The sequence below is a fragment of the Tamandua tetradactyla genome, chromosome 23, assembly GCF_023851605.1.
Source record: "Tamandua tetradactyla isolate mTamTet1 chromosome 23, mTamTet1.pri, whole genome shotgun sequence".
Classification (NCBI taxonomy): domain Eukaryota; kingdom Metazoa; phylum Chordata; class Mammalia; order Pilosa; family Myrmecophagidae; genus Tamandua; species Tamandua tetradactyla.
The window spans coordinates 52,415,640-52,440,759 of record NC_135349.1 but is presented as its reverse complement, the minus strand read 5'-3'; the positions used below and the strand labels follow the sequence as shown (position 1 = coordinate 52,440,759).

General features: G+C 43.5%; 2 protein-coding genes across 5 annotated transcripts in view; one reads left to right on the top strand and one right to left on the bottom strand.

Moving 5' to 3' along the window:
• The first annotated feature begins 546 nt into the window (after nt 1–546).
• On the top strand, nt 547–2,792 carry NUDT16L1 (nudix hydrolase 16 like 1). The gene is made up of 3 exons (XM_077141928.1): nt 547–742; nt 858–1,118; nt 1,889–2,792. Exons 1-3 carry the CDS (start codon nt 590–592, stop codon nt 2,108–2,110), a joined length of 636 nt encoding a protein of 211 aa, XP_076998043.1. The 5' UTR covers nt 547–589; the 3' UTR covers nt 2,111–2,792.
• Nucleotides 1,702–25,120, bottom strand: part of ANKS3 (ankyrin repeat and sterile alpha motif domain containing 3) — a 99,307-nt gene continuing 75,888 nt past the window's right edge. For 3 of the 4 annotated variants that reach the window (XM_077141907.1, XM_077141906.1, XM_077141909.1), the window contains 4 exons: nt 7,030–7,154; nt 6,546–6,687; nt 5,942–6,120; nt 5,192–5,608 (listed from right to left, as the gene is read on the bottom strand). In XM_077141907.1, coding sequence (XP_076998022.1) covers nt 5,245–5,608; nt 5,942–6,120; nt 6,546–6,687; nt 7,030–7,154 — 810 coding nt within the window. In that variant the 3' untranslated portion in view covers nt 5,192–5,244. Of the gene's footprint in view, nt 4,504–4,629; nt 4,721–4,945; nt 5,030–5,191; nt 5,609–5,941; nt 6,121–6,545; nt 6,688–7,029; nt 7,155–25,120 lie in introns of those variants that run through there. The other variant, XM_077141908.1, reaches the window with a different exon arrangement.

Here is a 25,120-nt window from a genome sequence, read left to right as displayed (position 1 = left end):
GGACAAGTTGACTTCGGGGCGTGGCAGGTGGTGGGCGCCGGGAGAGCTGCCGTGCGTGGCAGAGCAGCTTGACCCGCTCTGGTCTCCGCAGCGAGGGCTATCAGGGGCGAGCAGGAACCAGCAATTATAAAGCCTCGAGGCGCATTCGGTGGTGTGTGGCCAGTGGACGGGGCCGCGGAGGCCCGATCGGGCTCGCAGAGCAGAAACCGGGGCTGGGGAAGGCGGTCTCGGCAACCCCGAGGCTCCTGCAGGCGCCGACAGCTTAAGGACGCGGAAGTCCGCGCTGCGCTCCGGGCATTGCATCTTGGGAAATGTAGTTTTTGAGGGCCCGTGGGTCTCGGGCTGCGCGGCTATTGGGTCACAGCTGAGGCGTGTCCCCCCCCCTTCCGCAAGCCGCCCCCTTCCAATTGGTTCTGTCCCGGAGCGCGACAGCGATTCGCAGGGAGGGGCGGGGCCCGGGGGTGGGGCAGCTGCCCGCGGATGGGCGGGGCGCGGCGGGGGTGGGCCCGCGGATTGGCGGGGTGCGGCGGGGGCGGGCCTGCGCATGCTCTTAAGGGCCCGGCGCCCGGTTGCTGAGGGCAGCGGCAAGATGTCGACGACGGCGGTTCCGGAGCTGAAGCAGATCAGCCGGGTGGAGGCGATGCGCCTGGGGCCGGGCTGGAGCCACTCATGCCACGCCATGCTCTACGCGGCCAACCCCGGGCAGCTCTTCGGCCGCATCCCCATGCGCTTCTCGGTCCTGGTGAGGACGGGGGCGGGCGGGGGCCGGGGCCGGGTCGGGGCTGGAGCCTGTGCCCCGACCTCGCCGCCGCGGGCCTCTTCGGGCCCCGGCCCCTGACCTGGCGCTCCCCTGGCAGATGCAGATGCGCTTCGACGGGCTGCTGGGCTTCCCCGGGGGCTTCGTGGACCGGCGCTTCTGGTCGCTGGAGGACGGACTGAACCGGGTGCTGGGCCTCGGCCTGGGCTGTCTGCGCCTCACCGAGGCCGACTACCTGAGCTCGCACCTGACCGAGGGCCCGCACCGCGTCGTGGCGCACCTGTACGCGCGGCAGCTGACGCTGGAGCAGCTGCACGCCGTGGAGATCAGCGCGGTGCACTCGCGCGACCACGGTCTGGAGGTGGGGCCGCCGCCCGGGCCCCGCCCCCCGCCCCCCGCCCCGGGGTTTGGCTCTGGCCCCGCGGAAGGCACCGATGGGTAACACGTCCCCCTGAGGGCCCCCTGGCCGGGTTGGTGGGGTGTCCTTGTCTCCACGAACGGGCTGGGGAGAGGGGCTTGGGGTCGGGAGTCCGGGAGAGAAGGGACGGGGACTGGGGCTCCCTCAGGGCTGTGTTACATCTGCCTTGCTGCCTGCCATTGCCAATCCTGGGAGTGGGGAGTGGGATCGGGTGTGGGGGGAGGATTTTTATGGGGGGAGGGTTGGGAGTAAAGGGGGATTTGCTTGCTTGGGGAGATGGGAGACTGAAGAGCAAGGGGCTTGGGGTGTGGGTTCCTGGGCTGGGAGGGAAGTTGGAGATTTACTTGGTGGATGCTTGGGGTTTGGGGGGGTCTTTGGTTTTAATGGATCTGAAGGGTTGGGTGTGACTTGGGGTGTTGGAGATTCACCAGATGGAAGGGTGAGCTTGGGATGTGGGCTGGGAGGGGTGGCAGGCAAGGCTTGAGGGTGAGGACCAGAAAGAGCATGGGGTTGTCCTTGAAACTTGCTTGCTGAGGGGGGCGGGGGGAACTGCACTACTCCAAGGGGAGCTGGCTGGCTCTGCCTCACCAGACCCTGCCTGGGTCTCCCGTTATGTCCTTGGCAAAACTAGCTGCTTACCCCTGGCCCAGTAGCTTGGAGGGCATGCTCTGGCCAGGGGGCCTCCTTCTGACACTGATCACCTCTCCCTGCAGGTGCTGGGGCTCGTGAGGGTCCCACTGTACACCCAGAAGGACCGAGTTGGAGGCTTCCCCAACTTCCTCAGCAATGCCTTCATCAGCACTGCCAAGTACCAGCTCCTTTTTGCCCTCAAGGTGCTCAACATGATGCCCGAGGAGAAACTGGCGGAGGCCTTGGCTGCTGCCACGGAGAAGCAGAAGAAGGCCTTGGAGAAGCTGCTCCCAGCGTCCTCCTGAGCTCACTCCTGGGCAGCTCTGTCGGCTACCCACCCCCTGGCCCTCTGTGCTCACGGGCTGAGGCTTGACCCTGGAACCCCCGTGGAAGTGTGTCTTCTAGCGTGTCTGTGTGCATCCCCTTTGGACTTCCTGGGGCCAGTGGGCATCTCATCGTTGGCAGTGGCTGGGCCAGCTGGAACCCAGCCCACCTCGGGTTTCTCAGGGCTGGAACTGGGCGGTCTGGACCACCAGGCCTGGCCCTCCAGGTTCGGGATGTTCTCACACACCCCCACCCCTCACCTGGCTCACACCCTCCTGTGTGTGTCTTGTCCTGGGCTAATGCAGGCTGTGGGCCCCAGGGATGGCTGGTTCCCAGTGTGTGGTTGAGCACACATGGGGCCTTTCAGGTGGTTTATTCCCACGAGGGGGCCTTTGTCACCTGGGTTGATTCATTCCTGCGTCCTCCCCGAGCCAGCCCCAGGCCCTGGCCAAAGCCGGGATGGGGGTACGCTATTGTCCTATTTTGGTTGTTGTTGGATTTACTTGGTTAGATTTTTCTTCCACGGGGTACGGACTTTGGGTAAGGCTTTAAAGTGGCTTTATCCCACTGTGGGCTCGGTCCCAGAGGAAAGTCAGGCCACAGGGCCCAGCTGGGTATGGAGTTGTTGAGAAGGAAAAAGGAAAATAAAGTAGCCCTGCAGCTGCTCTCGGTGTGTTCTTTGGTCCTGACCAGAGGCCTGGGCTGACCTAGAGATGGGTTCCCCAGACACCTCCAGCAACTGGAGGCATCCTCTTCCTGGGTGCTGAGCCAGGACCAGAGGGCTTCTGGGTCCCTGGGCACAAGTCAGGCTCCCTCCTGGTCCCACGGCTCTGGCTGCACCTGGGCTGAGCTGCTCCTTGGGAAGCCTCCCTTCCTCCCTTCCCAACACACTGCAGGCTGCTCCAGGGGCTGCTTGGGAAGCACAGGTGAGGATGCAAAATGCCAACTGGCAGAGCCACCTGGGCTGGGGAGAAAGGCAGCCTGGCAGGCTCCTGTGACTTGGGAAGGGCTGGATCCTGCCAAAAGACCCCTCCGTGGTTCGAGTGGGACATTCCCACAGTCAGGGCCCAGCCCAGGCTTCTAGCTCCACCCACCATGGAGGAAGAACTGTATGGCATGGGAGAGGCCACCGGGCTGCGGAAATGTAAAACTGCACCACACTTGCTCCTACTTTCCAGGGGCTTGGGGACGTGCCCAGGAGGAGCAGTAGTGTCTGTGGAATCCCTTGGGCTCCTGGGGCAGATGTTGCCCCTGTACTTAACTGGGTCTGGCTCTGAGCAGAGTTCTCTGGGTCTGGGACCACTGAGACTGGGGATCTCAGGCTGGCCCTGCTTTGGTGTCAGCCACTGGTACATGTCATAAAATCAGAACTCAGCCCTCCCCAGCTGGGGACAGATTTGGCATCTTTGTAATTTGTAGGAGTGTCTTTTTCAAGGCTATCCCTGCTAGGTCATGCTAATGAGGCAACAGGGAGGGGCCAGCAGCACCTGCAGCCTTAGGATGGAGGGGCCACCAAAAAGACCCACCAGGTGGCTTGAGGGTATGAGGAGTCCCTCAGTCATGCCGGCACAGCGAGACCCTGCATGGACAGACATGGCCACGCAGAGCACGAGGGGCTGCCATGGTAGAGAAAATGTCACTGCTGAGCCGGGAGGGTAACTCAACGCCACGCGAAGACCTCGAAACTTGTGTTTAGAGACACGACTCCCCAGCCCCACCACAGGCCGCACTCTGCATCTTTTGGCTCCTTATTTACGTCCTTTTACTACAACACAACGAAATTCTAAGTATGGCACTTTGAGGTGAGTTCTGTGAGTTGTTCCAGTGAATTATCGAACCTGGGAGTGGGCAGTGGGTCAGGAGCATGGATGGCCTGGGCCCCGAGTTTGCAGCTGGTGACAGCCCCTTACCCCACAGGGTCAGGCCCAGCTCCCAGGAGTGAGCGTGGGATGGAATCGACTGAGTTACTGCAGTCTTTGCTGCTGCCGTCAGAAGCTGTTGAAAGCTGTAGAAGTTTTTGGTAACGAAGTAAGAGTTTATCTTAATTTTATTTTCCAGCAAATGATATATGCTGACCAGGCGCCCTGGGCCTCACCAAAGGTCAGGCCTGTCTCTGTGGGGTGTGGGGTGCTCTCCCTTCAGGCCCCGCCTAGTCTGGGCCACACTGCCCAGAGCCACGGGCCTGGCCGCCACGTTGGGAGTGAGGCCGTGCCCTGCCCCATGCTGCCCTCGCCAGACTGCAGCCCCTCCTGCCTCTGCCTCTGTTCCGTGGGCCCAATCGTCGGCCCGGGGGCCGGGCTGCCGCGGCTGCTGCTCACTGCCCCGTCTCCCTGGTACATAACTTCAGGGTGGATCAGTCACCCAAGGTCAGATTCTGGAAAGGCAAAGCCCTCGTGAGAAAGGAAAGGGAAGGCTGGAGGAAGAGGGCGCCCCTCTGCAGCCTCAGACCACCCCTGGGGCTCCAGCTTGCCCCAGCTGCAGGCCCTGGGCTGGTGCTCACCGCCCCTCTGGCTATGGGTCCCGCCAGCTCTGCCTCCCGTTCAGTGCTCGCAGCTTCTCCAGGCTCTGGGTCATGGAGCCCAGTGCTTGCCCTGCAGAGGGGAGCAGAGTCATGGGTCTGCAGGGAGGGGGCTGGCAGGGCCCCCCACCACGGCTGAGAATTCAGCCCAGCACCCACCATCCTCAGAGGCAGCCTGCCAGGGGAAGCCAAGAAGAGGAAGTCCAATCTGCCCTCCCCCCAGAACAAAAAGAGCTCTTGTGTTCACCCACGTCCTTGGAGAGAGGCGAGGCTCACTCACTGCCTGGTGGAGACTCACCCATCTCCTGGACCCGGTCTTCCAGTGCCCCCGTCAGCTCAGGGAGGCTCATGGCCTGCAGGGAAGCTTGCCAGCCTTTGGAATCTACAGAGAACAGGCCACTGTGGCCAGGGAGCTCTGGAGACTAGTAACTCCCCATCCCACCACCTGTGACCAAGCCCCTGGAGGCAGATGCTGGGGGCCCAGGATGTCCTGGGCTTCTGGGCCACCCCTGTGTGCTCCTCCCCAGCTGTGCAAGCACAGCTGGAAAGAATTCCAGGCTTTCCCCTGGGCTTGTTGACAGAAGCACTAACAGCTGCTCAGGGCTGAGCCCCAGGGGAGAGCATGAGGACCCATGCTGCAGGGTCCCAGCTGCAGGCCGCACAGTCCCCAGGGCTCCTAGCCAGGCATAAGCCTCCCACAGCCTGGAAGGGCAGGGTGCCTCCCCTCCAATACGCAGGTGGACATGGACTTGGCCTGGAGATACCTCTGCAGTCTGGGAGCTGTGTGGTGCCCATGGTCTGGTGACAACTGGGTAACACCAGACTTGGGGCCTCCCTGTCCTCCCACCCTGCGGTGCAGACAGCCAGGACACTGCTCTTACCAGATGGAGGTAGGGCTGAGGCTACCCCTCCTGGGGGCTGGTCTTGCCTCACGCGGGCTGCCAGCTCAGCTTGACAAGCTCTGGTGGACACAAGGCCGAGAGCAGGTGAGGGAGAGGCCCAGGCAGCACGTGCTGCCTCTACCCGGCCCCAAAGCCTGCACTTGGAGCACTCCCACCGACACACCTGCAACCACAGGCTGCCCTGTAGGGAGGCAGCCAGAATGAAATCAGGTACCAGAGAGGTGGCCCCAGACCCTGAAAACAACCCCTTGCTTACAGAATCGGGAGGAAACAATGGCTCAGAGCTGGGAGCCCGTGGAGGCTGACCCATGAACTGGCCGAGCAAATGGACACATCTCCTTCGCTGATCACGAGGGGCTGCCTGAAGGAGCTCCTGGGCAGTGCCCACTCACCGCAGCTGGTCCAGCACGAGTGTCGCATCCCGGGCCAGGGCCCAGGTCTCCTGCAGCTGGGCGTGGCCGTCCTTGTGGGCGCCGTCCTGCTCCTGCTCCAGGAGGCAGCTCTCCACCACGGCCCGCAGCTCCCGTTCCTGCGACACCAGGCCCCGCAGGACCTCCACCTCCTCGCTGCGCTGCAGGGCCAGGGGGGGCTGTGAGCTGGGCCTGCACCCTCCCCCCTGGGGCCGTGAGCTGTCTGCTCTGTCTCTGACATGCTGACTCTTACCTCCCTGGCCCCGGGGCTGTTCCCTGTGGGGCCTCACTGGCCCTGGCCTGATCCCTCTCTCTCCTTTGTCTCCATCTGACCTCACCCCCCTCCCACTGTCCCAATCTGCCCGAGCCTTCTCCCTGGTGTCGGGGGGTGCCATGGGACTCTCCTGGCTCTGGGTAGGGGTGGAAGCCTCTCTCCCACTGCTCATCTGCGCCTCCTGCCACTCCCCCCGCCCCATGGAGGGGGTCTCTGCCCCGCTCCATCTGTCTCCACTGTGCCTTTTCCCCAGCTGTGCGTCTCAAGGGCCCACCCTGAGCGCCACCGGGGGCGCCTGCTCTCTGCGCTCACCCTGTGCAGCTGGATGGCAAGCTCCTGCATCTCAGCCTCCAGCCGGTCGGCATAGGCCAGCTCAAGGGCATCACTGGGGGGGCGGGCATTGCTGTGCCAGCGGGCGATGGCAGAGGTCATCTTCCTCTTGGGCCCGAACAACCTGCAGGATAAGTCAGAAGGCAGCAGATGGGTACCGCTGTGGGCATGAAGAGCACCCCCTGGGTCCTGGGGCAAGAGGACAGAAACAAAGGGTTGTAAGAGAAGTGGGGGCCTGACCGTGCCTGCCTCCCCAACGCCTCCCAGGGCACTGGCAGCCTCTGACATTAGCCACAAGTCCAGGCCTCAGTGCCCCTGAGTGCAGCGGGCCAGGCCATTAGCTGGGCAGGCTGCAAGAGGGAAGGTAGGGAAGCTGAGTCGGAAGGAAAACAGCCACTTTCTGGACAGGACGAGGCATCCCGCTCGCTTGTTGAGGTCCCTAAACAAGCAGTCCCTCCCCACTCACGTGATGCCGATTTCCTTCAGGTCACTCTCGGTGAGGGTCAGGAAGATGCGGAGGTCCACGTCCTGCTCCTCGAACACCTGCAGGTACTTGCGACACCCTATCTGCTCCAGCAGCGCGGCGAGGTCCTACAGGGCGAGCAGAGCAGAGCGGTGGGGCGGGTGGGGGCAAGGAAAGGCATGAACTGCAAGGCAGCAGCTTGCTTCCCCTTGCTAAACTTGGGTGGTTCCTTAAGTCTTGTCCCACTCCAAGCCGCCCAAACTCCAGGAGAGTGACTGGTCTGTGGGCAGGGACCCCGACTACCTGCTGTGCACTCAGGGAGCGCAGGGGTCCTGGGATGCAGAGGAGACTGAGGGGCCCCCTTTTCTACGTCTACTACCTAGCCTTATATATGCCACTGGAAGCTGGACTCCTCTTCTTTACCAGGCTCAGTTCTATAAAAGGAGGTTAAATGAAGCAAGTGACCATTTGTGGCACCGCTGGCCCAGACCTGGTAAATGTGAAAGTACCCTCTAGCTTTCAGGTCTGCCCCCAATTTCCACAGGGACCGCAAGTCGGACAAAAATAAAACTTGAGATCCAGTTATGGCTTCAGGTTTCCGTCTGCAACTACTTTCTTTGTATTTCTTTTCCTCTTTTCTTTTTTTGCATGGGCAGGCACTAGGAATTGATCCCGGGTCTCCAGCATGGCAGGTGAGAACTCTGCCTGCTGAGTCACCGTGGCCCGTCTGCTTTTTTTTTTTTTAATTGTACAATTCAATGATTTTAAGTATATAATATTTAAATATAGTTGTCTATTTAACAAGATTGTACAACCATCATCACTATCTAATTCCAGATATTTTCATTGCCACAGAAAGGAACCCTGTACCCATGAATCAGTCAGTTCCTTTGCCCCTCTTCCCCCGGCCTCTGGAAATGATTCATTTTTCTGCCTCTATAGAGTTGGCTGTTCTGGATAGTTCATGAAAAAGGAATTGTACAATATGTAATCATTCATGTCTGGCTTCTTTCATTTAGCCTGATATTTTCAAGGTTCATCCATGTGATAGCACGAATCAGTATTTCCATCTTTTTTGTGGCCAAATAATATTCTGTGCTGTGGATATATGATATATTTCTTTACGCCATTCAGAAGTGGGTGGCATTGGGTTGTTTCCACTTGAGGATCACTGTGAATAATGCTGCTCTGAACATTTGTCTACAAGTTTTTGTGTGAATATGTGTTTTCATTCTCTGGATATAAACCAAGGAGTTGAATTCTTTATATTTCTATATTTAATTGTAATTCTACATGTACCTTGCTGAAGAACCACTATGTTGCTTTCCACAGTGGCTGCACCATTTTACATTCCCATCAACTAAGCACTAGAGTTCAATTTCTCAGCATTTGCTCCAACACTTGGTATTTTCCATTTTTTAATAATAGCCATCCTTGTGGTATGAAGCAGTATCTCACTGTGGTTTTGATTTGAATTTCCCTAATGACTATTGCTGTTGAGCATCTTTTCATGTGCTTATTGGCCATTTATATACTTTCTTTGGAAAAATATCTATTCAATCCCTTGGCCATTTTTTAAGCAAGGTATTTGTCATTTTGCTGTTGTGCGGCAAAAGTTCTTTATATAGTCTGGATATTAAACCCTTACCACATATATGGTTTGCAGTTACTTTCTCCCATTTTGTCGGCTGTCTTTCATGTTCTTGATAATGTCCTTTGATGCACAAAAGTTTTAAAAATTTTGATGAAGTCAAATTTATTTCTTTCATTGCTCATATTCTTGGTGTCACAACTAAGAATCCATTGTCAAGTCCCAAGTGATGAAGATTTGTCACTATTTTATCTTCTACGAATTTTATAATTTTAGCCCTTATATATAGGCCCTCAACCGATTTTGAGTTTTGTATGTGGTATCAGTTAGGGGTTTTTGTTTTTTTGCATGTGGATATCCAGTTTTCTAAAAACCATTTGTTCAGGAGACTCTTCTCTCCCCACTGCGTGTATTTAGCACCCTTGTTGAAGATCTACTGTCCATAAATTGTGGGTCTGTTTCTGGACTTTCAGTTCTGTTCCAGTGGTCTATATGTCTATCTTTATAGCAGTCTCACACTATTTTAATTACTGTACCTTTGCAGTACAATTTGAAATTGGGAAGTTTAAGATCTTCAACTTTGTTCTCTGCAAAACTGTTTTGGCTATTCATGGTTCCATGTGAGTTTGAGGATATGTTTTTCCATTTTTGAAAAAAAAAAGGAAAGAAAGGCTGCTGGAATTTGTATAGGTATTGCACTGAATTTATAGAATGTTTTGGGTAATACTGACATCTTTACAATATTAAGTTTTCCAATTCATGAACATGGATGTCCTGCCATTTTTTAAGTCTTTAATTTCTTTCAGCAGTGTTTGTAGTTTTCAATGTTGAAGTCTTTCATATCTTTGGATAGATTTGTTCTTCGATATTTTATTCTTTTAGATGTTATTTATAAACTGAATTGTTATATTAATTTCCTCTCTGGATTGTTCATTGCTAGTGTATACACACACAACTAATTTCTGTGTGTTAATCTTGTATCCTGCCACTTTGCTGAGCTTGTTTATTAGCTCTGGTAGTTTCCTTGTAGGTTTCTTTGGATTTTTAATATATAAGAGATCATGTCATCTGCAAATAGTTTTATTTTTTTCCTTCCCAACTTGGATACTTCATTTCTTTTTTTGCCTAACTGCTCTATCCAGAATGTCTAGCACAATATAGGGTAGTACTGGTGAAAAGTGAGCCTCCTTACCTTAAAGGGAAGGTTTTAAGCCTTTTACCATTTAGCAAGATGTTAGCTGTGGGTTTTCATAAATGGCCTTGATCATGCTGAGGAAGTTCCCTTCTATTCCTAGTTTTCCTTCTTTTTTTTTTATTTTCAAGGAAAGGTGCTGGATTTTATCATATGCCTTTCCTGTGTCTTATCAAGTTAGTCATGATTTTTTCCTTTCTACTTTTATGGTGTACTTCATATGTTGAACCACCTCTGCATTCCTGGGATAAATCTCTCTTGGTCATGATGAATAATCTTTTTAAATATGCTATCAGAGTTGGTAACTAGTATTTTGTTAAGATTCTTTTTGTGTGTGTGTGTATGTTGTATGACGGGGTCACATTTCACTTTTTCCATGTGAGTATCCCGTTAGCACCATTTGTTGAAATTTTTTTTGTTTGTTTGCTTGTTAGTTTGTTTTTGGGAAATTTTGTTAAGAATTTTTGCATCCAGATGCATAAAGCAAATTGGTAATTTTCTTTTCTTGTAATGTTTATATCAGACTTAAGTATCAAAGTAATGCTGTCCTCATAGAAAGAATTAGGAAGTATTCCCTCCTGAATTCTCTGAAAATGTATGAGAGGGGGGATTCATGTTAATTCTTTAAATATTTGGTAGAATTCACCAGTGAAGCCATTTGTTGCTGGGCTTTTCTTTGTTGGAAGTTTTTTTATTATTCATTCAATCTCTGTACTTATAATTTCATTGAGGTTTACTATTTCTTCTTGAGTTAAATTAGGTAATTTGGTATTACTAGGAATTTTCCATTTCTTCTAGATTATCTAATTTGATGGTGTACAATTGTTCATAATATTCTTTTAAATACTTATTTTTATTTCTATAGGGTTGGTAATGATTTCATCATTTTCATTTCTTGTTCAGTTATTTGAAATATGGCTTTTCTCTTTTTTTCTGTCAATCTGGCTAAAGGCTTGTCAATTTTATTTATTTTTTCTACAAAGAACCAACTTTTATCTATTTCATTTATCTCTATTTCCTTCCTTCTGCTAACTTTGGGCTTACTTTCCTCTTCTTTTTCTAGTTCCTCAAGATGTAAATCTGATTGTTAATTTGATCCTTCTTTTTAAATATAGACCTGCATAACTATACATTTCCCTCTAAGTTTTGGTATATTGTGTTTTTGTTGTCATTGGTCTCTAAGTACAATCTAATTAGCCTTGTACTTTTTTTCTTTAACCTCAATATTGGTTGAGAGTGTGCTATTTAATTTCAATATATTTGTCATTTTTCCAGTTTTCCTTCTGTAATTGATCTCTAGCTTCATTCTATCATGTTTGGAGAAGTTCCTTTTTGCGGTTCCACTATTTTTAAATGTATTGAGACTTCTCTTGTGCCCTGACATATGGCCTATCCTGGAGAATGATCAAGTGCATTTGAAAGAAATGAATATTCTGCTTTAGTTGGGTGAAGTATTCTATGTATGTCTTCAGACCTACTTGGTTTATACTGTTGTTCAGGTCCTATGTTTCCTTGCTGATCTTCTGTTTAGATGTTCTAGTCAGTATTCAGAGTGGTTATTGAAATGTCCCACTATTACTGTAAAGCTGTGTATTCACCCTTGAAATTCTGTTGATATTTGCTTCATATATTTTTATATTTGATAGCATTGTTAGATGCGTGTTTATAATTTCTTGTTGAATTTTGACCCTTTTATTGATATATAATCTTTCTTTGTATCTTGTAGCAGAGCCAGCCCAGTTCTCATTTAATTATATGAATTATATGTTTATATGAAATATGTATTCCATCCTTTCACTTTCAACCTGCTTGGATCTAAGATGAGTCTCTTGTAAAAGGCAGAGTGTTGCATCATGCTTCTTTATCCATTCTGCCAATCTCTGCCTTTTCATTTAACAGTGTTTCCCATTTACATTTAAGTTAATTACTGATAAGGCAAGACCTTTGCCATTTGCTAATTGTTTTTTCTACACCTTATACCGTTTTTCATCCATCCTTTCTTCCATTACTGCCTTTTTTCCCCCTTAATCTTTTATAATGCGCCATTCTGAATCACTTCTAATTTCCATTTGTGTAGTTTTTGTGGTTACCATGGGGATTACATTTAATATCCTAAATCTATTACAATTTAATTAGTATTGCTACCAACATCTCTTTAATAACTTACACATACTCTGTCCCTATATCCCTCATCTTTACATTGTTCTTATGAATTATATCTTTATACACTGTGCCCAGTAACAAAGGTTTGTGATTGTTTTTATGCATTTGCTTTTGAAGTCATATACATAAGAAATAAAGATAGCATTACAAATGAAAAGTACAGTAATACTGGCAATTATGTTTACCTACAGAGCTACTTATACAAGAAGTTTTCTTTATTCATATAATTTCAAGTTACTGTCTAGCAACCTTTCCTTTTAGCTCCCTTTAGCATTTTCTGTAAGACAGGGTTGGTGGTAATGAACACCCTCAGCTTTTATTTACCCAGAAATATCTTAATTACTTCCTCATTTCTGAAGGTCAGTTTTGCCAGATACACTATTCTTGGATAACAAGTTTTTTGTTTCAGCACTGTAAATATTTTTCTCACTGCCTTCTGGCTATCATGGTTTCTCATGAGAAATCAGATGTTAGTGTTATTAAGAATCCTGGAATATGATGCGTCATTCCTCTCTTTCTGTTTTCAAGTTCTGTCTTTGGACAGTATGATTATAATGTCTCGGTATAGATCTACGTGAGGTCATCTTGCTAGCTGTTCAATAGCTTTTGGATTTGTACTTTCATCCTTCATCAGATTTGGGAAGCTTTCAGCCATTATGTCTTCAAGTAATTTTCCTGTCCCATTATCTCGTTGCCTGCTGGGATTCCAATGATGTTTTTATTGGCATTGCTGGATGGTGTCCCACAGGTTCCTCAGGCTCTGTTCAATTTTTTTGTTCTTATTTCTTTCTGTTACTCAGACTGAACAATTTAAATTGTCTTATCTTCTAATTCACTGATCCTGTTTTCTGCTTCCTCTAATCTGCTACTGAACCCCTCTATTCAACCTTTCATTTTAGTTGTTGTACTTTTCATCTCTATAATCTCCATTTGTTTTTTGTAATTTTATATCATTAAAATTATTTTGTTTATATGTTGTTTTCTTGATTTGCTTTAGTTCTCTGCCCTTGTTTTCCTTTAGTTCATTAATTCTGTTTGAGAGTGTTGATTTACAATAGTAATTCTAGAGACTAAGCTTCCTCCAGAATAGTTTCTGTTGAACTCTTTTTTTTCCTGTCACTGGAACATGCATTCCTCTTTCCTTGTATTGCTTTGTAATTTTTTGTGATGACTCTAGAAATCAAGTTCTCTTATTCCTCAGTCTGAAAAATAAATAAGAAGGAAAAAAAAAGGAAAAAAAGAAGGAAGGAAATAGAAACTCATTATTCTTTCAACAGTAACTCCCCTTTTCCTCTTAATCCATCCCTCATATTGTCTGATTTTTCTGTCTCTATTTTATATGAGATCATTCAGAATTTGTCTTTTTTGTGCCTACCTTATTCCACTGAGCATGGTGTTCTCAAAATCCATCCATGTTGCAGCATGTATGACAATTTCATTCTTTTTATTGCTGAATAGTTGCCCCCTATTTGGATACAGCACATTTTGTATATCCTTTCATCCATCAATGTTCATTTGGGCTGTTTACATTGTTTGGCTATTGTGAATAATACTGCTCCAAAAATTGGTGTCCAAGTGTCTGAGTATCTGCTTTCAGTTTTTTGGGGTATACATGTAAGAGTGGAACTGCCAGATCATATGGTAGCTCTATGTAACCCAGGATGCCAAACTGTTCTCCTAATTACTGATTTCAGTAATTTGCATCTTTTCTCTTTTCTTTGTCCATCTAGCTAAAGATTTAGCAATTTTGCTGATCTTTTTAAAGACCCCAAAAGCTTGTTTCATTAATTTTTCTCTAATGATTTTCTAGTCTCTTTCTTTTATTTCCACTCTAATCTTCATTATTTTCTTCATTCTTCTAGCTTTGGTTTAATTTCCTCTTCTTTTACTAGTTCTTTAAAGCATACAGATAGGTTATCTATTTGAGATCTTTTTTAATACAAGCATTTACAACTATAAAGTTCCCTCTGGGTATGGATGTGACTGCATCCCATAATGATGTTTTGATATGCTGTTTTTTAAATTTTTATTCATCTCAAGGTATATTCTAATTTATTTCATGACTACTTCTTTGACACATTGGCTATTCAGGAATGTGTTTTATTTCCCATATGTGAATTCCCTGATTCCCTCTGTTGGTGATTTGTAGTTTCACTCCATTGTGGTTGGAAATCATACTTGTATGATTTCAGTCCTTTTACATTTATGGAGACTTGTTTTATGACCTAACAAAACATCTATCCTAGAGAATGTTCTCTATGACTTAGGGATATGCATTCCTGTTGTTGGGTGGTGTGTTCTTTAGATGCCTGTTCTAACTGGCTAATAGTGTAGCTCAAAACTTACGTTTTCTTGTTGATCTGCTTAGGTCTACCCGTTATTGATATAAGGTGTTGAAGACTCCAGCTATTATTGTCAACTATTTGTCCTATTAATTTTCTCCATTTTTGCTTCATATATTTTGGTGTTCTCTTGTTAGGTGCATATATGTTTATAGTTGTTATATCTTCTAGATGGACGGATACTTTTATCATTATACAACATCTTTCTTTGTCTCTAATAACAGTTTCTGTCTTAAAGTTCATCTGGCCTGATATTAGTAGAGCCACTCCAGTTCTCTTTTGGTTTGTTTACATGGTGTATTTTGTTCCCATCCCTTTATTTTCAACCATCTTATGTCTTTGAATCTAGTGTCCTTTTACTAGTACTTGTTGTAGGGCAGGTCTGCGAGTGACAAAGTATTTTAATTTCTCCTTCATTTATTGAGGGATAATTTTGCTGGATGTAGCATTCTTTTCTTAAAAAAAAAAGCAGTTTTACTGATATATATTCAAAGTACATAATCAATGGTTCACAGTATTGTCACATAGTTGTACTTTTATCACTGCAATCAATTTTAGGACATTTTCATTACTCAAAAAAAAAAAAATTCCCTACCCCTTTCCCCCGCTATTATTAGTGTTCTATATTTGTTACTGTGGATGAAAGAATATCAAAATATTATTGTTAACTATGGTCCATGGTTTGCAATAAGTGCACTTTCCCCTACATACACTCTATTCCTAACTCCTTGAAATAGTGATGTATTTTTGTTCAAGTTCATGAAAGGACACTTTTATATTTAAACTACTAATCAATGTCATTATCCACCACAGAACTCACTATTATACAGTCCCATGTTTTATCCTCTATCTTTCCTTCTAGTGACATACACAACTCTAAACTTCCACTTCAAACCACAGTCACACTCTTAATTCAGTGCTGTTAATTATACTCACCATAATGTGCTGCCATCACTCTGTCCATTTCCTAACATTTAAATTCAACCTGGTTAAAAATACTGTGCACATCAAGCATCCACTCTCCATTTTATACTATCATTCTATCTCCTGATAACCTATATTCTAGATTTTAACTCTATAAGTTTACTTATTATAATTAGCTCATATTAGGAAGATCACAGAATGTTTGTCCTTTTGTGTCCGACATATTTCACTCAACATAATGTTTTCAAGGTTCATCCAAGTTGTTGCACGCTTCAGGACTTCTTTCCTTACTGCTGAATAATATTCCAGTGTATGTTGTATGTATACATTTTGGTGGTATCAACCATTTGTGGGTTGAGGGACACTTGGGTTACTTCCATCTTTGGGCAATTATGAATAATACCACTGTGAACATTGCTGTGCAAATGTCTGTTTGCATCCTTGCTTTCAGTTCTTCTGAGTATATAGCTAGTAGCAGGATTGCCAGGTCATATGGCAGTTCTATACTTAAGCTTCCTGAGTGTGCTAGTTTGAAAATTATGTACCCCATAAAAGCCATGTTTTAATCCTGATCCAGTCTTGTGGGAGCAACTGTTTCTTTTGATTCATATTCAGTTCTGTAGGTTGGAAGCTTGATTAGATCAATCCCACAGAGATGTGGTACACCCACTTGTGGGTGTGGCCTTTGATTAGATGGAGATGTGACTCCACCCATTCCAGGTAGGTCTTGATTAGCTTACTGGAATCCTTTAAAAGGGGGAACATTTTGGAGTGAGTCAGAAATGACAGAAGCCTCAGAAAGAAAAAAACCATCAGAAACTTCAGAGCAGAGCTGACACAGATGCCAACACGTAGAGAAAAGAGACACAGATGTTTGGAGATGCTTGGAGCCCAGCAGATATCACCATGAGATGTTAAGCAAGCCAGAACCTGGAGAGAGCCAAGAGAAGCCAAGAGATGAAAGCCAGCCCTGGACAAATAGAGGGAGGAACCTCCACAGGAACAGAGGCTGAAATCAATGGAGCCCAGGAGGAAAGGACCAGCAGATGCCAGTCATGTAACTCCCAGCTAACAGAGGTGTTCCTGACCCATCAGCCTTTCTGAAGTGAAGGTAACCTCTTATTTTTACCTTAATTTGGACACTCACTTCCTTAGAACTGTAAACTTATAACCTACTAAATTCCACTTTTGTAAAAGCCATTCCAGGTCTGATGTATTGCATTCTGGCAGCTAGTAAACTAACACACTAAGGAACCATCAAACCATCGTCCATGGTGGCTGTACCATTTTACATTCCCATGAGTGGTGAATAAGTGTTCCTATTTCTCCACATCCTCTCCAACACTGGTAGTTTTCTGTTTAATAGCAGCCATTCTAACAGGTAAGAAATGATATCTCATTGTGGTTTTAGTTTACATTTCCCTGATAGCTAGTGATGTCAAACATATTTTCATGTGCTTTTTAGCTATTTGTATTTCCAATTTGTAAAAATGTCTATTCAAGTCTTTTGTGTATTTTTTTTTAGCTGGGTTGTCTTTTTATCGTTCAGTTGTAGGACCTCTTTATATATCCTGGATATTAAACACTTATCATATTAGTAAAGTTTCCAAATATTTTCTCCCATTGAATTTCACCTTTTGAAAAGTCATTTAATGCACAAAATTATTCAGTTTTGAGGATGTCCCATTTATCCATTCATTCTTTCATAGTTTTGCCTTGTGTGTCAGGTCTAAGAAACCACCACATACATAAGATCTTGAAAATACTTTCCTACACTCTCTTCTAGGAGTTATATGGTTAGGTATTTGGTCCAATTTGAGTTAATTTTTGTATAAGGTGTGAGTTAATTTGGGTTCTGGATATCCAGTTCTCCCAGCACCATTTCTTGAAGACACCGTCCTGTCCCAGTTGAGTGGACTTGGCAGCCTTGTCAAAAATCAATTGACCATAAATGTGCAGGTCTATTTCTGAACCCTCAATTTGATTCCACTGATCAATATGTCTATCTTTATAACACTATGCTATTTTGACTACTGGAGCTTTATAATATGCTTTAAAGATGGGAAGTGTGAGCCCTCTACCTTCATTCTTATTTTTCAAAATGTTTTTGGGTATTTGAGGCCCCTGCCCTTCCAAATAAATTTGAAGATTGGCTTTCCCATTTCTTCAAAGTAGGCCATTAGAATTTTGATTGGGATTGTATTGAATCTGAAAAATCAATTTGGGTAGAACTGACATCTTCGCTATATTAATTGTCCAACCCATGAACATGGAATGTCCTTTCACTTGATCTTCTTGAATTTTTTTTAGTAATATTTTGTAGTTTCTGAATATAGGTCTTTTACATTGTTGGTTAAATTTGTCCTAGATGTTTGATTCTTCTAGTTGCTACTGTAAATGGAATTTTCTTGATTTCTTCCTGAGTGTTCATTATTAGTATATAAAAACGCTATTGATTTTTCTGTGTTTATCTGGTATCCCACCACTTTGCTAGACTTGTTTATTAGCTCTAGTAGCTTTGTTGCAGATTCTCAGGACTTTCTAAATAAAGGACCATATCGTCTGCAAATAGTGAAAGTTTTACTTCTTCTAATTGCTTTAGCTAGGACTTCTAATGCAATGTTGAGTAATAGTGGTGACAATGGGCATCCTTGTTTTGTTCCCGATCTTTGTCTTCATCACTGAGTACAATGATAGCTATGGGGTTTTCACATATGCACTTTATAAAGTTGAGGAAGTTTCCTACTATTCCTATCTTTCAAATTGTTTTTACCAAATCTTTTTCTGTGACAACTGATCTGGGTCATGTGTTTTTTTCCCCTTCAAATTTTTTCTCCATGAAAAAACTTATTTATATTTATAATGTTAGTCAGTGGGACACATAGGTCTATATAAACCCTTACAATCATGTTCACCTTCAATATGGTAATATTGCTTATAGACCCACAAGTGAACTACCTTCACTTCTACCTTTTCCCTTACATTTGAGTTCAATCTCATTAGCAAACCATTCACCCATCTCTAATATCTATGTATCTCTAAGTCCACTATATTCTGTATTATAAGCCTAGAATCTTACCTTTGACATGGTCATAAAAGTGGAGTCACACAGTATCTATCCTTTTTTGTGGCTGGGTTACTCAGCATTATGTCCTCAAGGCTCATTCATCTTGTCATGTGGTTCAGGATGTCATTTTGTTTTACCGCTGCATAATATTCCATAATATACCATATTTTGTTGATCCACTCGTCTGTTGATGGGCACTTGGATTATTTCCATTTTTTGGCAATTATGAATAATGCTGCTATGGACATCGATGTACAAATGTTTGTGTTATTGCTTTCAGCTCTTCTGGGTATATACCGAGTAGTGAGTGCTATTGCCAGGTCACAGGGCAACTCGATTTTTAGTTTCCTAAGGAACCGCAAACTGTCTTCTATAGCAGGTGTACAATTATACATTCCCACCAGCAGTGCATAGATGTCCCCGTTTCTCTACACCCTGTCCAACATTTGTAGTTTCCTCTTGTTGAATAGCAGCCATTCTTATAGGCATGAGGTGGTATCTCATTGTAGTTTTGATCTGCAATTCCCTTGTAGCTAGAGAAAAATAAGCATTTCTTCTTGTGCTTTTCAGCCATGTATATTTGCTCTTCAGAAAAACGCCGATGCAGATCTTTAGCCCATTTTATAATTGGGTTGTTTGTTCTTTTGTTGTTGAGTTGTATGATTTCTTTGTATATACAGGAAATCAAACTTTGTCCAATATGTGATTTCCAAATATTTTCTCCCATTGAGTTGGCTGCCTTTTCACAATTTTTGACAAAATATTTTGAAGTACAGAAGCATTTGATTTTGAGGAGTTTCCATTTATTTTTTCTTTTGTTGCTTGTGCTTTGGGTGTAAAGTTTAGGAAACTACCTCCTATTACTAGATCTTGAAGATGTTTCCCTACATTTTCTTCTAGAAGCTTTATGGTGCTAGTTGTTATGTTTAGGTGTTTGATCTACTTTGAGTTCATTTTTGTGTGGGGTGTAAGACAGGGGTCCTCTTTCATTCGTTTGGCTATTGATATCCAGTTCTTCAATGCTCAATTATTGACAAGACTATTTTGTCCCAGTTCACTGGATTTGGGGATCTTGTCAAAAATCAGTTGACCATAGATTTGGTGGTCTATTTCTACACTCTCAATTCGATTCCACTAGACAATGCTTCTATCTTTGTGCAGTACCATGCTGACCTGGCCAATGTGACTTTATAATAGGTTTTAAAGTCAGGGAGTGTTAATCCTCCCACTTCATTCTTTTTTAACATGCTTTTAGCTATTTGGGGTCTCCTTCCCTTCCAGATGAATTTGGTAGTCAGCTTTTCCAAATCTTCAAAGTAGGTTGCTGGAATTTTTATTGGTACTGTGTTGAATCTGTAGATCAATTTGGGGAGAACTGACATCTTAACTATATTTGGCCTTCCTATCCATGAGCAGGGAATGTCTTTCCACCTATTTAGATCTCCTTTGATTTCTTTTAGCAATGTTATGTACTTCTGTGTAGAAGTCCTTTACATCCCTAGTTAGGTTCATTCCTAAGTACCTTTCTTTTATTTGCTATTTTGAATGGAATTTTTTCTTAACCAACTCCTCAGCTAGCTCATTGCTTGTATATAGAAATATTACCGATTTTTGCACATTAATTTTATATCCCGCCACTTTGCTGAATTTATTTATTAGCTCAAGTAACTTTGCTGTAGATTTCTCAGGATCTTCCAAGTATAGTATCATATCATCTGGAAATTATGAGAATTTTACTTCTTCTTTTCCAATTTGGATACCTTTTATTTCTTTGTCCTTCCTGATTGCTCTAGCTAGAAGTTCTAGCAGAATGTTGAATAATAGTGGTGACAGTGGGCATCTTTGTCTTGTACCTGATCTTAGAGGGAAAGCTTTCAGTCTCTCTCCATTGAGTATGATGTTGGCTATCAGTTTTTCATATATTCCCTTTATCATATCGAGGTAGTTACCTTTGATTCCTATCTATTGGAATCTTTTTATCAGAAAAGGATGCTGAATTTTGTCGAATGCTTTTTCAGCATCAGTCAAGATGATCATGTGATTTTTCCCTTTTGATTTGTTAATGGGCTGTATGACATTGATTTTCTTGTGTTGTACCATCCTTGCATTCTGGGTGTAAACCTCACTTGGCCATGGTGTATAATTCTTTTAACATGCTGTTGGATTTGATTTGCTAATATTTTACTGAGAATTTCTGCATCTATGCTCATTAGGGAGACTGGCCTATATTTTCCTTTCTTATAGCATCTTTACCCGGTTTTGGTAATAAAATGACATTAGCTTTATAAAATGAGTTAGGTAGAGTTCCTTTTTCCTCAATTTCTTGAAACAGTTTCAGCAGGATTATTGTCAGTTCTTTCTGGAATGTTTGATAAAATTCCCCTGTGAAGCCATCTGGGCCTGGGCTTTACTTAGTAGGACGATTTTTGATGACTGATTGAATTTCTTTACTTGTGATTGGTTTGTTGAGATCTTCTCTTTCTTCCTGAGTCAGTTTAGCTTGTCTGTGTGTCTCCAGGAATTTGTCCATTTCATCTAAGTTGTCTAGTTTGTTGGCATATACTTGTTCATAGTATCCTCTTATGATTTATTTCTTCAGGGTCTTGGGTAACAGACCCTTTCTCATTTCTGATTGTTTATTTGCATCCTCTCTCTTTTTTCTTTGTCAGTCTTGCTAATGGCCCATCAATTTTATTGATTTTTTTCAAAGAACCAACTTTTGGTTTTACTGATTCTTTCTATTGTTCTTTTGTTCTCCCATTCATTTATCTCTGCTTTAATCTTTGTTATTTCATTTCTCCTATTAGCTTTGGGGTTAGTTTGCTGTTCTTTCTCAAGTTCTTCCAGGCATGCTGTTAAGTCCTTGATTTTTGCTCTTTTATTGTTTGTTTGTTTGTTTAATATAGGCATTTAGGGCAATAAATTTCCTTCTCAGCACAGCCTTTGCCACATCCCATAAGTTCTGATAAGTTGTATTCTCATTTTCATTCATGTTGAGATAGCTACTGATTTCTCTAGCAATTTCTTCTTTTACCCACTGTTTGTTTAAGAGTGTGTCACTTAATCTCCATATATTTGTGAATGTTCTCAGTCTTTGGTGGTATTGAGATCCAGTTTGATCCCGTTGTAATCAGAGAAAGTGCTCTGAATAGATTTCAATTTTTTAAAATTTATAACGACCTATTTTGTGCCCCCCACATATGATCTATCCTGGAGAATGTTTCCTTGTATTTTATCAAGTTACTTAACTTCTCTATTTCCTTGTTGATCTACTGTCTGGCTGTTCTATCTATAGAGGAGAGTGGTGTATTGAAGTGTCCTGCTATTATTGTTGAAACATATATCACTCCCTTCAGTTTTGCCAACGTCTGTCTCGTTTACTTCGGTGCACCTTGATTGGGAGCATAAATATTTATGATTGTTATATCTTCTGGTGAATTGACTCTTTAATTAGTATATAGTATCCTTCTTTGTCTCTTATGATGTCTTTACATTTAAAGACTATTTTGTCCAATTTGGTATACCTACTCCTGCTTTCTTCTGGTTACAAGTTGTGTGGAAAATCTTTTTCCATCCTTTCACTTTCAATCTATTTCCATCCTTGTGTCTAAGATGACTCTTTTGTAAGCAGCACATAGCTGGATTAGGTTTTGTAATCCATTCTGCCAATCTGCATCTTTTAATTGGTAAGTTTAGTACCTTAACATTCAAAGTTAATACTGAAAAGGCATTTCTTGGTTCCATCATCTTATCTTTCTAATTTTATGTCAGATCTATATATTCTTTTCCCTCTTTCTCTTTATATTCTTTAAATTACCCTTAGTTTTTACTCTTCAATTCTGTGCCCTCCTCCAGACCTCCCTCTCCTGTCATTTTTTTTTCAACGGGCAGAACTCCTTTTAGTATTTCTTGAAGGGCCAGTCTCTCGTTGACAAATTCGTTCAGGACTTCTTTGTCTGTGAAAACTTGAATCTCTCCCTCACTTTTGAAGGACAGTTTGGCTGGGTACAGAATTCTTGGCTGGAAATCTTTCTCTTTCAGGATCTTTTTTTTTTTAATTTTTTTAATTAAAAAAAAATACAAAGAAATGCAAACATTAACTTTTGATCATTTTGTTCTGCATATATAATCAGTAATTCACAATATCATCGCATAGTTGCATAGTCATCATCATGATCACTTCTTGAAACATTTGCATCTATTTAGAAAAAGGAAATGAAAACAGAAAAAAATTCATACATACCATACCTTTTACCCCTCTGTTTCACTGACTACTAGCACTTCAATCTAAATTTATTTTAACATTTGTTCCCCCTATTATTCATCTTTATTCCATATGTTTTACTTGTCTGTTGATAAGGTAGATAAAAGGAGCATCAGCCACAAGGTTTTCACAATCACACTGTCACATTGTGAAAGCTATATCATTATACAATCATCTTCAAGAAACATGGCTACTGGAACACAGCTCTACATTTTCAGGCAGTTCCCTCCAGCCTCTCCATTACATCTTGACTAACAAGGTGTTATCTATTTAATGCGTAAGAGTAACCTCCAGGATAACCTCTCGACTCTGGAATCTCTCAGCCATTGACACTTCATTTTGTCTCATCTCTCTCTTCCCTCTTTTGGTCAAGAAGGTTTTCTCAATCCCTTGATGCTGAGTCTCAGCTCATTCTATGGTTTTCTCAATCCCTAGAATGAGTCTCAGCTCATTCTAGGATTTCTGTCCCACATTGCCAGGAAGGTCCACACCCCTGGGAGTCATGTCCCATGTAGATAGGGGTTGTTATATTGGCTGGAGAGAGAGGCCACATGTGAGCAACAAAAGAGGTTCTCTTGGGGGTGACTCTTAGGCCTAATTTTAAGTAGGCCTGACCTATCCTTTGTGGGGTTAAGTTTCATATGAACAAACCCCATGATTGGGGGCTCAGCCTATAGCTTTGGTTGTCTGCACTGCTTGTGAGAATATCAAGAACTCAACTTGGAGAAGTTGAATTTTCCCTCTTTCTCACTATTTCCTGAAGGGGACTTAGCGAATACTTTTTTATTCACTGTTCAAATCACTCTGGACAAACCAACAAAACCTCATGCCCTACTCAAGGTTCTATGTACTTATGGTGTTCAATTAAGCTGTCTACATAAGTTAATATTAGGAAAGGCACTAGTCAAAATATAAATTTTATACCAAATAAACATTTTTTGCTTTAGTCTCACATGTAAGTTAAAATTTTAAAATATTAATTACCATCTATTTTCAGCATCCTGCAGTAATGACATTCCTTTGTTCTTCCTCATGCAAAAACATTTTTAAAATTTCTACATTTAGTCACTATCATTATATACTCTAGGCATTCCTAGATTATACCTGCTCAGTCTTTACTGTCTATCTTTCTTTCTGATTTCATTTGTGCCCTCAGCCCTCCTCCCTCTATCATTCTCACATTCAGCTTCATACAGTGTTTTAACAGAATTGTATTACAGTTAGGCAGTATTGTGCTATCCATTTCTGAGTTTTTACATTCAGTCCTGTTACACAATCTGTATCCCTTCAGCTCCAATTACCCAATATCTTACCCTATTTCTATCTCCTGATGATCTCTGTTACCAGTGAAATTCTCCAAGTTTATTCACTAATGTCAGTTCATATCCATGAGACCATACAGTATTTGTCCTTTTGTTTCTGGCTAATCTCACTCAGCATAATGTCTTTAAGGTCCATCCATGTTGTTACATACTTCATAACTTTATTCTGTCTTACAGCTGCATAATATTCATCATATGTATATACCACAGTTTGTTTGGCCACTCATCTGTTGATGGACATTTTGGCTGTTTCCATCTCTTTGGAACTATAAATAATGCTGCTATAAATATTGGTGTGCAAATGTCCGTTTGTGTCCTTGCCCTCATGTCCTCTGAGTAGATACCTAGCAATGGTATTGCTGGGTCATATGGCAATTCTATACTTAGTTTTCTAAGGAACCAGCAAACTGCCTTCCAAAGCAGTTGTACCATTTTACATTCCCATCTCCAGTGGATAAGTGTGCCTCTTTCTCCACATCCTCTCCAGCATTTGTCATTTTCTGTTTTATTGATAATGGCCATTCTGGTGGGTGTGAGATAACATCTCATTGTGGTTTTGATTTGCATTTCTCTAATAGCCAGGGAAGTTGAGCATCTTTTCATGTGCCTTAGGGCCATTTGTATTTCCTCTTCTGAGAAGTGTTTGTTCAAGTCTGTTGCCCATTTTGTAATTGGGTTGTCTGTCTTTTTTTTGTTGAGTTGAACAATCTCTTTATAAATTCTGGATACTAGACCTTTATCTGATATATCGTTTCCAAATATTGTCTCCCATTGTGTAGGCTGTTGTTTTACTTTCTTGATGAAGTTCTTTGATGCACAAAAGTGTTTAATTTTGAGGAGTTCCCATTTCTTTCTTTCTTTATTCAATGCTCTTGCTTTGGGTGTAAGGTCTAGGAAACCGCCTCCTAGTATAAGATTTATAAGATATTTCCCTACCTTCTCTTCTAACAGTTTTATGGTCTTAGATCTAATGTTTAGGTCTTTGATCCATTTTGAGTTAAGTTTTGAATAGGGTGTCAGATATGGATCCTTTCATTCTTTTGCATATGGATATCCAGTTCTCTAGGCACCATTTATTGAAGAGACTGTTCTGTCTCAGATGAATTGGCTTGACTGCCTTATCAAAGATCAACTGTCCATAGATGAGAGGGTCTATATCTGAACATCTATTCTATTTCATTGGTCAGTATATCTATCTTTATGCCAGTACCATGCTGTTGTGACCACTG